Source organism: Chenopodium quinoa, unplaced genomic scaffold (genome assembly GCF_001683475.1).
Source record: "Chenopodium quinoa cultivar QQ74 unplaced genomic scaffold, ASM168347v1, whole genome shotgun sequence".
NCBI lineage: Eukaryota > Viridiplantae > Streptophyta > Magnoliopsida > Caryophyllales > Amaranthaceae > Chenopodium > Chenopodium quinoa.
Window position 1 is genome coordinate 4,065,311 of NW_018742205.1, and position 14,542 is coordinate 4,079,852.

General features: G+C 37.7%; 1 protein-coding gene across 1 annotated transcript; it reads right to left on the bottom strand.

The window, feature by feature from the left end:
- Positions 1–7,965: 7,965 nt before the first annotated feature.
- Positions 7,966–9,259, bottom strand: LOC110729767. Its single transcript, XM_021909554.1, has 2 exons — positions 8,810–9,259; positions 7,966–8,688 (listed from the first exon to the last, which is right to left on the bottom strand). Exons 1-2 carry the CDS (start codon positions 8,972–8,974, stop codon positions 8,377–8,379), a joined length of 477 nt encoding a protein of 158 aa, XP_021765246.1. The 5' UTR covers positions 8,975–9,259; the 3' UTR covers positions 7,966–8,376.
- Positions 9,260–14,542: the final 5,283 nt, after the last annotated feature.

Genomic DNA, 14,542 nt, shown 5'->3' on the forward strand with positions numbered 1-14,542 from the left:
TTTTGGCCTCAATAATATTTCTCTGTATTTCTCATTCATATAATCATATTCACGACCACAATACATGGTATATAACGATAGGAATATCACAAATTCGCAATCCTAAGAAAGCTGGGTGTGGGATAGCTCAATTGGTTAGAGTTTCCCTCCCGATTTCAGGTGATCCTGGGATAACTCAATAATAAGTCAAAGAATTTAGTTACAGCTTTATGAATATTGATCTTGGGTTATTGATGAAAATATGTGTTTTATGTATATTATGATTATATATAAGTATCTGGTACAATTTAAGGTAAAAATATGAAGAAAAAAAAAATTGATTTTTTGGGTCACTAAGGGCACCGGTAACCGGTGCTAATAACCTTGTATTAGCACCGGTAATTATTCCCACCAGTTTTGAACCGGTGCGAATAAATTCAGCTTTTGGCATCCCTCAAATGAACAACAGTTCAAAACCGGTGCGCAAAGCCGGTTTTGAACCGGTGCTCATTTGCATTTTCTACTAGTAGTGAAGTAATTCAGGAGGAGGATTGAGGGAGACACCCTCACCAGCTTGAACTTGAAAGTCACCTAGGGGATGGAATTGATTAGAGGTAGGGGGACTTGGGCCGTAGGAGAATTAGGAGGAGTTCTACTACCCTCTTCAATCGGAGCCACCCGAGGGGAAGCAAAAGGAGAGCAATCACCCTGCAATGGAGGGGAATGACTAGAGATGGGAGCAATTGTGCCAGCTCTATGGTTTGGGTAGACTCTGTTAGACTTTCCCACCCTACCCAAAGTCTTAGGTAGGAACATCATTAGAGAGATTACCCACAGAGTCTGACCATTATCACAATTATCACTTCCATTTCCAAATTGGGAAGGATAAATGGAAGCAGAAGGGATGCTGGTCTTAAGAGTGTTGGCATAACTTTTAGGTGGGATGTTATCCGACATTAAGGGCAAAGGAAAAATAGAAAACCAAAAGAAGATGCAATGCCCTTTCTCTTAATATAGAAGTTCTGCATATGTTTGTTGGAAATTTGAATGGGCTGATTGAACACATAAGTTATATACTACGGATTAGTACTTTTTATATCCTTTATTGAATTGTCCTTGCATTGCTATGTTGATATATATTTGTAAGATCTTATTAGTGGGTTTTTTTTGTAATTTGCAAGGATACCTTTTCTTTGTTGTTGAATAGAAAATGAAATTGTATATTATTTCAACTTTACAAGTGAAGATAAATTAAACCAATATAGCTGATTACTGTAGGACCAATGATTCAGGGTGCATTACTATTGTTTCCTAATACTTCATTAGATAAATGTGCTTCTCTAATAAATGGTATTGTTATTAGATAAACAAGCCACTTGAATTATATTATCCTAATTGAAAGCTTAATGATGAGCAGGAAGAAAACTAATGGCTTGAGTGACTTAAGTATGTGCTAGCTAGTTAATTTATCCAATGGACTAACGTGTGCTTGATTATTTTTATTTATTTTTTGTAATTTTCTTTGTTCAATTATGCCTATATATATTATGCATGTATTTCTTAAAATTAAGCTAATTAATTTTCTCATTTTGTAGTACTTCACGAATGGAATGATTCAAGTATGATCAAGACCAAATTGATGAAGTGAGAACTCAATAGGCGCAAGTTCTTCTCAAGTTAACATTTTAGGATACACAATTTTTATGGTGGATACATAACGTTTTTGTACTATAACTTTCAATATTTAAGATGTTTAAAGTTAAAAGTAGTTTATGAGATTGTATAGATTTTTTTTTTTCTACTTTTAATGTTGGGTTTATAATAATTGATAATAGATTTTGCATATTATTTCTAAATTATAGACATTGTGATATTTATTTGTTATGAGAAATAAAATTGGTTTTGTTGATTTTTTTTTTGTTATAATAATAATAATAATAATAATAATAATATAGGAAATTTTAATTTTTACCACCTTCAAATAACGACTTTATTGAATTTACTACCTCCAAAAAAAAGATTTACTTTACCACCTCATAAAAAAATAAAACATCAGTTTTACCACCAATCACCTCCAACTAACGGATTCCGTCCATAAATCCGTTAGTGGGGCCTACCTTGCACACGTGTCGCCATATTATTGGGTAAGTTTAAAAAAAAATTAAAAAAATCCCCATTAATCAACCGGTGTTGCTGCCACCGTCAGGACCCCCACCGCCGACCGGCCACGACCAGCCCCCACCACCTAACCGCTACGACCAGCCCCCACCACCTAACCGCTACGACCAGCCCCACCACCGCACCGCACAGCCACAACCACCTTTCCACCAATTTTTATTTATTTTTTTGCTCTGTTTTCTCGAAAGCCACAACAATGGCGTCTCTTCCAATGGAGTTAATCACCTCCATTCTTTTCGATTACCCACTAAATCACTACTTCGCTTCAAATGCGTTTCCAAGGCTTGGCGTTCCTTAATCAATCAGCAGCACCCATTTAATCAGACTTCATCTCGCTCATTCTCTCTCCTCTGACCGTCTTCTTCTTATCCTCAACCATGGAAGTCACCTGGAATCGACTCCATTGAAGTGGGGTTCTGAGCTTGATGCTAAAAACGATTGACAAGGTTTGATTTACCCAATTCTTTTTCTGGTTTTGAGGTTTCGATTTGTGGGTGTTGTAATGGATTAATTGCTTTGGTTTGTAGAAATGTTGATGATAATCGATTTGTATCCCTGTTGTTGGTGATTTGGCTTCTTAGTTTTTGGCAGCCACCAAATCCCGACCACCCATAAATCCCCTTCTAATTCCGACCACTCTAAAAACCCTAGCCACCACCAAATTTCGCACTCCTAAAACCCTAACCACCACCTAATTCCGACCACCTCCCTAACCCACACACCAAATTTCGGCCCCTCCTTAGTCACACACGAAATTCCGACCAACCGAGGTAGTTGATTTCGTTGCTGGTTGGTTTACACGGAAGAACGGGGAAGATGAAGAAGAAACGTCAAAAAGGTGGGCCCTACTAACGGATTCCGTTAGTTGGTGGTAAAATCGATTTTTTGGAAATTTTGTTGGTGGTAAAGTAAATCTTTTTTTTTTGGAGGTGGTAAATTCAATTAAGTGGTTATTTGAAGGTGGTAAAAGTCAAAATTTCCTAATAATATTGTTATTTGGTAGAGGTTTAGCAGCGCTCATATATTAAGTGCTACTAAATGAGGAAACATTAATAGCGCTTATTAAAGCGCTATAACTCTTTTAGCAGCGCCTATGATTTAGGACACTTCATAAGCGCTATGTTTTATTGAAAAAAAACGGCGTTAAAAAAAAGCAAGAGAAACATAGCAAAGTAACTTCACCACCAATCACAGGCACTAACATACACCAAGCATAATACAATATTTCATAAGGAGTATGTCATTTAGCATTTTAGCCTATTCGAGGCAAAGAAAACCAATACGAAGTATATACCAATGCCTCATTATTATCATCAAGAATAAGTGAATAACCCATTAAAATTGGATAAAACTAAGGAAAAATTCATGGGAATAATCCCACCTTTCACCCGTTCGTTTTTAATAATCCCACCTTTCAATTATTTTTCAATAAACCCACCTTTAGGTAACTTTTATTTTTATTGGACCCATCTAACTTGAAACCGGCTAACAAGGTAAGAAATTGTGACGTGTACTTGGGTAGTCTGATTTCCCCCCTAAAACATGCCATGTCATCTCTCTCTCCTTCCAACTACCCACGTTAATGTCTGTAGAATTCCTCCCTCCCTCATTACTCACTTGAACAGAGGCTCTGTAAAAAATCTCATCCGCCATAATTGAAGCTTCAACAACTTGATTACGGTGCCATTAATTGTGAAGCTTCCATCGTTGGTAAAAATTGAATAGCGAAGAACCCCATTTTAGGTAAGTTTTCGAACCCTGATTTCCGCCTGAAAATTTGCTAAACTTCGAAGTAAATGTCGAACCTTAACCCGAAATTGATGATTTTTCAATATGATTGCAATGTATTTGATACTTATTGTTGCGAATTGTTGTTTATTTGTGTTATGTTGTGATTTTTTTGTCGGTTTATGTGATTTGATTTCGAAACCTAAATGCTAGGTTTTTGTTGTGCTATGCTGTTGGTTTTTGTTGAATGTTAATTGTGTTATAGTTGCTGTGAACTTAGGTATGGGTTGTAGTAAAATAACCTTGAAAATGTGGCATGGAGGGGTGTTTCAGCAGCGTGGTAATGGATTGTTGTGTTATATGAATGGGCAAAACAGAACCTTTAATGTAGACCCTGATGAACTATGCTCTTTTTATCTTGTGGAGTTGGTTATGAAGTGTGCTAGATATGATGGTAGAATTCAGGGGTTTTTATACTTAGTTCCTGGACTGAGTATGGAGGATGGGTTGAGGAGGGTCACAGATGATGACAGTATGAGGGAAATGATAAGGGTAGCAGAGAAGCATAAGGGGGTGGAGGTTTATGCTATGCACTGTGAAAATGACCCAATTCTCTTTCCCAAAGAACTACAACCTGCCTCCTCAAAACAGAAGACCCAACCCAAATCTGTGAGAGCCAAAAAACTTCCACTAAAGAGGGGACCACCTTCCCAAAAAGCCCATGTTGAAACTTCCCATAAAGCCCTTGACAACTCACTACAGCCAACAGAAAATGCTCCCACTGAACTTATTACCATTCCACCAACCATTTCCCCATCTAACAAAAGTACATGTAGAATAAAATATGTTATAAACCCTAATAAAACACCTGAAATAGCTCACCAAGCTCCAGAAAATGACCCTGTAAACACTTTTGAGTGGGAAGATGCAAGGCCTGAAAGCCCTATCCCCATTAATGATTTGATACCAGAATATAGAAGTGATAGTGACACAGTTGACCCTAGTTATAACCCACTGGTTGACAAAGGCAAAGGAGTTAGTAGCAAGCCTTTCTTTGGAGAAGTGGGTACAGATGACAGTGGGGAAGATGGTGGTGATGTTTTAGTTGAAGATGATTATGCTTCTGAGGAGGTAGAGGATGATTATGAGAAGGAGAGTGAAGAGATCTTGAATGAGGAGCTTCAATATCAGTCTGACAGTGGGGATTAAGAGTACAACATAGCTAGGCAAAGGGTAAAGGATACAACTGCCCAACTTGTTGATATTGCAAGAAAAATACAAATTGAAGCAACTCAGGGAATTAAACTACAGGAGGAGGCTGTAAACAGGACAGATGTTGGGGAAGATTTAGGTGGTGAACCTTCTGGCCCCCAGAGTGATTATGAAGAGAGTGATGATGAAATACATACCCCACCTGATAGTGGTGAGGAAGATTTAGACTAGGTTTGTTGGTGTCTAAACAAACAGATTTTTCAAGTTTTGAGTGGAAAGTTAGGCAGAAATTTTCAAACAGAGATGATTTCAAGGATGCTGTAGCTAAGTATGCTGTGTTGCAGGGCAGAGATGTGAGTATTGTTGTGAGTAACAAACAGAGATCACAGAGGTTAGGTGTGAAATGCAGAGGAAGCTGTCCATTCTATGTGTATGCTTCCTGGGATAGTAGGAGGGCTACAATAGTTGTGAAGACAGTGAAAGGACTTCACAGTTGTCAGAGAAATATGAAGAGGAACAGGCAACTCAAATCAAGTTTTGTTGCAAAGCAATATTTAGATGTGTTCAAAACTAGGCCACATTGGCCAGCAAAAGACATTATTGAGTGTATAAGGAAGGCATACAGGATGTTGGTGACTAGATACTTTGCCTATAGAGTCAAGTACAATGCCCATAGACTGTTACATGGGTCAATGCATGACCACTACAACAAGCTAGGTGGGTATTTGAAGGCAATAGAGGAATGCAGTCCTGGAACAGAATTGGAGCTTGTCACTGACATTGAAAAGCAGGCTTTCCCACCAATGTTCCAGAGGTTGTTCATCTGTTTTGAAGCTTTGAGAAATGGGTGGATTCAAGGTTGTAGGAAGGTGTTGGCAGTAGATGCCTGTTTTCTCAAGACCTTTTTGGGGGGTCAACTGTTGGCTGCTGTTGGCAGGGACAGTAATGACCAGATGTTCCCAGTGTGCTGGGCTGTTGTTGAAGGTGAAAACAACTCCAGCTGGGAGTGGTTCTTCATGAAAGTTGCTGCTTGTCTAAATCTGGAAGAAGGAGAAGGGGTCTCTACCATTTCTGATGAGCATCAGGTATGATTCCTAACTTATTTCTCAACTGTGAGCTAATTGTATATTCTGTATTGTTTGTATTCTAATTTGAATTCTTTGCCTATTTTGTGCTAATTTGAATTCTGTATTGTTTGTATTGTAATTTGGCAGAGTATAGTGCATAGTGTCTCAACTGTTTTGCCTAAGGCAGAGCATAGACACTGTGCTAGACACATATTTGCTCACTTGCACAAGAAGTATAAAGGAGATGAGCTGAAATTGTTGTTCTGGAGAATTGCTAAGGCATACAATATGGCTGATTACAATGAAGGACTGTAGGAGCTTGCAGAGTTAAATGTGGATGCAGCCAATGACTTCAAATTACATAGGCCTGAATTATTCTGCAGAGCTTTTCTGAATCCAGGAGTGAAGACTGATGCAATTACTTCAAACATAGCAGAAACATTCAATGGGTACATCATTCAAGCAAGGACAAAACATTTGCTCTACATGTTAGAAGAGATAAGAGCTACTTTAATGCAGAGATTGGTGGTGAAAAGGCAAGGTATGATGAAAGTCACCACATTGCTATGTCCAAGAATACAAGCCAAGTTGGAAGTTGAGAAGGCAAAGGCTGCAGAGTGTGAAGTTACTCCTTCATCTGAAACCCTTTTCAATGTGAACTACTACTTAGATCAGCTGGTGGTGGACTTGGAAAGCAGAAGCTGTACTTGTAGGAAATGGGACATGCTGGGCATCCGATGTTGCCATGCAGTGGCTTCTATTTTTTTCATGGGCAAGGAACCAGAGATGTATGTGGATCAATGCTACCACAGGGACACTTATTTGTCAGTGTATGCAGGTAACAAAGCAATTCCATTAATGCATTCATTTTTGTCTGCCACTGTAGTTGTCAACTAATGCATTTTTTGTGTGGATGTTGATAGGTTGTATTCCACCAATTCAAGGTGAAAGGCACTGGCCAGTAGTGTCCATGCCTATTGATCCTCCACCAATCAAAATTGGTCCAGGGAGGCCAAGAAAAAATCGAATTAAAGATCCACATGAGAACCCCAACAAATCTGGTTCTTTGACAAGAACAGGGATTGAAATGACTTGTTCTGTCTGCCAACTGAAAGGGCATAACAAAAGGAAGTGCCCTAACAAGGACAATGTGCAGCCAGCTGATCCTGCTCCAAAGAGGGGAAGAGGGAGGCCTCGCAAGGATGCTGAACCTACAGCTACACCTCAACCTACAGCTGCATCTGTGCAATCCACTCAGGCTGATACAACCCACCACTCCCTAACTGCTCAACCTACCATACTTGGTAGAGGGGGAAGAACAATTTTTATGGGTAGGGGATCAAGGGGTGGAAGGGGTAGAGGAGGTGTTGCTGCCAATGTTGGGACAGGAAGAGGAAGGGGTTCACATGTTGCTGGCTCTAGCAGAGGTGCTTCAAGTGGGAACAGGGGAGTAGGAAGGGCCAGGGGTGGAACTAGGGGCAGAGGAAGGAACCAGGTCCCAGCAGGTGTAGGTGTCTTCATTGCATCAGATGGATCTGCAATCACTAATGTGAGTGCCTTTATGTTGGCACTATTAGTGTGTCTCATTTTGCTTGCAACTAATGTCTTACTAATGCTAATATGCTACTGTATCTGTTTGCAGACCCAAGGCAATGACAGGAGAACAAGATCATCAAGAACAGCTATGGACTGGTTCCAGTGCAGTCAAGAGAGTCAACGTTCGACCTTGCATCAACCAACTCAGTAGTCATCTAAGTAGTGGCATGAACAATAACTCATTTTGGTGTAATTAAGTAATTAAGTGTTGGTACTTTATTTATGTAATCTTTTGACAACAGTTTTTATTGTTTTTGGGCATATTACAATGTAATGCAATGAACCATGGCAGTGTTCATTTTGTGTAATGCAGTGAACCATGGCAGTGTTCATTTTGTGTTTGTTGGCCAGACCATTTGCAAGCTATTTTGTTCAACATAACAACTTCACCAACTTAATTTGTTCAACATAACAACTTCACCAACATAATTCAAGTTGAAAGCAAATCAATGTAATAATAACTTCCATTAATTCACTGTTACAGTAACATGCCTTGCTACTAAAAAGGTTATTTCAAAGCCATATTACATGTCACAAATGCAAAATATACAATCATGTCCAAACCTAAACAAGCTTAATGAGTCTAACCTACTATCATCTCCACTCAATATCACTGTCATGCCTTCAAATACACTAACAGAAAAGCAAAGAAAATCCATGACACAAACAGAGCAATGGAAAAGTTTTTTTCATTCCTTGTCGCCTTCATTAGTTCAATTCTAGTGTGGCAAAGCTCCATTTTTGTATCATTCAACTCATCCTCTTTAATATCCAAATTCTTCTCAATTTTTTTCAACTGCTCCTTCATGAAATCAATTTCAATCTCCTTTTCAGCAACTTGTGTATCTTTTTCAAAAACCTGGAATCGTAGATCTTCAAGGTCCATATTGTTAGCATTAACCCACTGAAAGAACCCACAATCACCCTCCTGTAAAAAAAAAATCCCAAAACCAAATTAATTTGAAAGCCCTAATTTGGTTTTTCCAATTGAATAATCTTACAAGTTCAATTCCAAAAACAAAAAATTTGTCACTTCCAACCACACTTACAGGCCAGTTAGGGCATCCGTAGAACTTCTTACCCACATTATCGCCATTCCTCACCCTCCGAATTACGGCTTCAACACCGCATTTGCACTTCAATTTTGGCAAACCCCAACCAAACGACCTTGACGAAGATGATTCACTTGAACCAACGTGCCTACGACTACCCATTGCAACCAAATTTCACTGAGAAGAGATGAATTTGATAGGGGAATTTGCGACCAACAATGGTGTTTTAAGGAAGAGAGGAAACAGAGAAAGAAGAAGAAGAGAAATCAACTAAGGGACGTGGCACTTTTAAACAAACAAAAAAAAAATTAAAAAATAAGTAACCGTTAGATTCCACGTAGGCCTAAAACCGGCTAAAACAGGTGAGGTAACCTGTAAGGACCAATAAAAATAAAAGTTACCTAAAGGTGGGATTATTGAAAAATAATTGAAAGGTGGGATTATTAAAAACGAACGGGTGAAAGGTGGGATTATTCCCATGAATTTTTCCTAAAACTAAAGATTTGATCATTTCTTACACGATTAATTTGAGCATTTATACACGATAAATTAGAGCCCTAAAACCTTATTAATACGACACATATATACGAAAAAAAAAATTGTGAAATTCACACACCTAATTGATTTGACTGTCCATCTCGTGTTACATGGAGACATCAAATTTATTGATATCAAATAGAGGCATGGAGTTGAAGATATGTTACTTGAAATATTATAATAACACATTTAAAAAAAATAAAAAATAAAAAAATCAGAGAGCATAAATTAAAAGATCAATACGTAAACGTAAATAAAATGCTACCTAAAAATTATTACTGTAATACCACATATTAAACATCATTATAATGTTACATATAATGCTCTACGCATTATCCTAATTAACAATTCTGAATAATTTGCTCATCAAAAAAACTAAATACTAACATCATGATTATCATGATTTATTCAAAAGCATTAAAAACTATGTTCTAATAACTAAACTCTGATCCCAATCAAATATCAAGTGCGAGTAGATGCTTTCTGAGAAGGAGGTGGAGGACTACCACTAGCACACACTGCTTTGATAAGATCTTGAATAACAGGATTCTGGATTTTCTCAAGGGCTGAGCAACAATCCGGACTCAAGGAAATCTGATGATTCTTAAAAAAGTTTTGAAGATCTCCCAAGCAAGCCGCCAACCCATCATTCACGGGTGGTGGACTACTCCCACCACTGCTTGGTGCACCGGGAAGTGGAGGGAGCTTAAATCCGGGGCTAGGAAATGGGGGGAGTTGGGGGAGCGGAGGGAGCTTAAATCCGGGGCTAGGCTTTGGGAGAGAAGGAGCGCTAGGAGGGCCACCGCTGCTTGGTGCACCGGGAAATGGGGGAGCGGAGGAAGCTTAAATCCGGGGCTAGGAAATGGAGGGAGTGGGGGGAGCTTAAATCCGGGGCTAGGCTTTGGGAGAGAAGGAACGCTAGGAGGGCTACCACCGCTACTTGGTGCACCAGGGAATGGGGGGAGCGGAGGGAGCTTAAATCCGGGGCTAGGGAATGGGGGAGTGGAGGGAGCTTAAATCCAGGACCACCACCGCTACTTGGTGCACCTGGAAATGGGATTGGAAAGTTAAATCCAGGACCATCGCCGTTTGGTGGTCCAGGATTTGGAAAATTAAATCCAGGGCCAGGTTGTGGGAATGAAGGGAATCCATGTCCATCACCGTTTGGTGGTCCAGGGATTGGAAAATTAAATCCAGAGCCAGGTTGTGGTAATCCGATAGGTAATCCAGGACCACCGCCACCGTTTGGTGGTCCAGGGATTGGAAAATTAAATCCAGAGCCAGGTTGTGGTAATCCGATAGGTAATCCAGGACCACCGCCACCACTTGGTGGTCCAGGGATTGGGAAATTAAATCCAGGGCCAGGTTGTGGTAATCCGATAGGTAATCCAGGACTGCCGCCACCGTTTGGTGGTCCAGGGATTGGGAAATTAAATCCAGGGTCTTGTGGTAATCCGATGGGTAATCCAGGGTTAGGTTGTGGTAATTTAGGCTGTGAGAATCCGATGGGTGGGTTATCAGCTTTTGTTTTTTGGTTTTGTTCAGCAAATACACATTCTGCCAACAAAATAGTTAGAAGAAATGCAAAGATGATCTTCATTTTTTTGTTGTAGGGCTAGGGCTTTTTACTTTTGTGCCTAGAAGTGAAGTGTGATATGATTTTGGAATGAAGTTTAAGGGGTATATATATTGTTAATGAGGGTTATTAAGATAATTATTGAATCCTACAATTTATCTTTTTTCCTTTTTTTAATCAACTTTATTATTTCATATATTCATAACAATATTACTTTACATCTGTGTGATAAACTGCTAACTGACAAGTTTATTTAATCATTTTTCGTCGTATATCTATACGTCTTTTATTAATTTGTAGTTATCAACACATAATATTTTTGTTTCATAAAGAAAAAAAAAAAAAAAATCGCACCATGTATTTGTTTAACGCATCTTGCTGATTTTATTCTCCTAATTAATTTTTAGCAATTACTATCTTGTATAACCATAACTAATGAATGAGAAATCCATCCCTTAAATCACTCTTCTATATACATATCGGTAGGTTCATTACTTTTTTGGGGAGGACTTATACATATCCGTATGGTTAATATAAGATATAATTATTATTTTTTTTCCTTTTTTTTTTTTTTTTTTTTTTTTTGTGTGTGTGGTGCAAAAGAGGGTAGTGATAGAGAATATTCTAATAAGATATTGATCAATATTAATAAGGTTACAATGAGAGTCTTAATCTTAATTAACAAGATATATATATAAGAGAATATCATTATAGTTATTTATGATTGATCATACTTATATTATATGATGAGTCGTTGTAGTGCCCTTGATCAGTTATTTATGGATAGTTTATTTGTAAGCAATTGAATTATATGACGAAGCTAGCAGCCCTACATAGTAATAAGGGTTCGTTGTAGTATAGGTTGGTTAATTTCATTTAGGCCAAGTTTAGGAAATTTTTTTATTTTCTTTATCCAACAGTTATGGATGACATAATCAAATTTGGTTAAGAAAGTTTAAGAAATTATTGTTTTACCAAAAATTAAACTAAATACGGTGCATTAAATTATTGTTTTTAATCGTCACTAAAAAATTAAATGTTTTTTTTTTTTTTATAATTAAAGTTAAGTATATACATCTCAGAAATTTATTAGATATAAACCGTGATTTAAAATTTTTTCTAGATAGCTCACGTCGTGTACTATCTAGTCATATAGATCGATAAAAGAAATAACTTCACATATTGGAAAATGGATACTAGTGTTTTGTTTTATTTTTTGTGTGAAAAAAAAAGTTGTAAATAACATGTTCCTTTCCACCCGAATTTCACTTGGTCAAACTTGAACTAACCTTTTATTTTTTATATTTCATTTTATATAAGGAACATTATTTTAAATTAAAGAGTTAAATCGTGCTAATTGCAAATTTACCACCATGGTTAGTTGACAATTATATTTTACTACGTTTTCATAATTTCATAATTTTCTTATTTGGAGCATTTCATTTTTACTTTGTATCATTGACATTAGTTGTGAAATATGGTAAAAACGTACAATCCAACTATTTCACTTAGGCAACTACTCAGGCCCATTTTTTTAATAGAGTATTTGTACACATTTTAGAAGTTTTTGGGAAAATTCAAGAAGGTAAGTTTTGCTCAAAATTTCTCTAGAATTATCTACTTGAACATTTTAAAGAATTATTGACATTAGAAGCAACTTGAGTATATGGTTCGTGAACGTTCTAAAATATTATTATGGATACAAGAGTTCAGGAATTCCGACCATTTATACCAAACTCCATCTTCAAGTATAAATATGAGTCATGGACATTCAATATATACACACAAGAAACCATACTTATACACAAGTCTTCTTAGTTCTTACCTTTCTACTTCTTACCTTTTTAAGGGATATATAGTACTTGAGCTTAATTGGTTAAATGTCTTCTAGTTAAATGTGAAATTAGTCAATCAGATGAAATGTAGAGCTTAATTAATTAGCTGCCCAGACAGTTGTATAGTTAACCATAAAAACAGATTGTTATACCTAACCATAAAAAATAAAAAATCAGATTGTTACACCGTTTATTTGATTTATTTTTTTTAATTCGTTTCAACATTTTTAAGAGAATATTAATAGAATTATAATCGAAACATGTTTACGTTATTGTTTGATATTTACAAACTAATAATAGGAAACATGTTTACGTTTTTGTGTGATATGATGGAGGAGAGAAAGATAACAAAAAAATTTCTCTCTCTAAACGGGAGCTTCTCTCACTAGAAAGTGAGCTCTTCTCACCATAGGTGATTTCTTCTTACCATAGGTGAGTTCTTCCTTAGCTGAGCTAGGGTTTATGCTAAGTAACAGTGCTAGATTTTGTTCCATAATATCTTCTAGTAATCTCCTTCTGCGCTCGTGGATTGGGATAGGGATAGGGTTTTCTTGTGTCTGTGGTTTTACCCTCGTTCCTTCTTCCAAGGCTATCCCTTTTCTCCATCTCCCAAGTTCTCTGTCATTACTGGGAATACTCTTCTTTTTTTGCAAAAGCTACAAACCTTTCACCTCTCCTTGGTTGCTACAAATCAGCTGGGCTATTATTTAGGCGGCTCAAACAACTAATCCCCGTTTTGCATTAAATGCTCCAAGCTCAAAATTAGCCGTCAATACCTATTATTAGGCTGCTGCTAGGTTTTATTAGCATTGTAAATTGCAATGTTCTTGCTCCCAATGCTTATACTGGTGCGTCTACCAATACACTTTCTCTGCTATAAATGCAAGAAGTTCCTCGTCAAAACATCTCAAACACATTCCTCTTCTTTTCTTAGTATTCTCTTTCTTCTTCGATCTGTTTACTCTTGTCTTTTTATACTCCTTCCTCTTTCCTTTCTACTGTCTTTTCTGTCTTTTGTAAAGTATGAGTAATCTTAATCAATCTCACAACTTCCAGAATGAGTACGTATAACAACCTAGATCTTAGAGGGGGGCACTCATTCCTCCTCCAGCGGATTTTAATTTGGATGCTAGTCATATTAATTTCAATGCTTGTGTCATTGGGTCTTTTGTTGGACCACACCCCCCATCTGAGTCTCTTGTGCAACTCATTGTTAATTCTTGGTGGATAAGAAGGGGTAAAATCAAGGTCCACTGATCTGGACCTTACTATCTTTTCGAATGTTTAAGCAGGGAAGATCAGGAGGGCCTGGTCTGCATCACCTCTACGATCATTGAAGGCAGAATCGTCAATTTAAGAAGGCACAAACCCGACTTTGTTCCCCACCAAATGAGTTTCACCATGACAAGGTTGTGGGTAAGAGTCTATGGACTGCCATCGGCTTACTTAACCATTGATTATGCCCGTCAAATCTTTCGACATGTGAGATATATAGAGGAGCTTGATCGTGACGGAGAGAATCTTCCTCTCCAAGCAGAATTAAAGGCGAGAATGCTCGTTGATATTTCACTCCCCCTCATACTGAGCTGCTTCATTCCTCTTGAGGGTGATCGGGTTATATGGGTTTATCTAAGGTATGAAGGGGTCTTCAAATTTCGCAAGCTGTGTGGGAGTGCTAGCCACTCTACGGCTAAATGCTCGCTGCACCCTGTGACAGCTAGAAGAAGGGTCAGGAGCAGACTCGATGAAGTTGAGGCAGACGGTATAAGGGTCTTGTATGGC

What these genes read in the sequence shown, in the direction of transcription:
- LOC110729767 (XM_021909554.1), bottom strand. Translation starts at nt 8,974, where the DNA reads ATGGGTAGTCGTAGGCACGTTGGTTCAAGTGAATCATCTTCGTCAAGG. An exon ending in ACGGATGCCCTAACTGGCCT is followed by an intron (nt 8,689 to 8,809) that starts GTAAGTGTGGTT and finishes TTTTTTTTACAG; the next exon opens with GAGGGTGATTGTGGGTTCTT.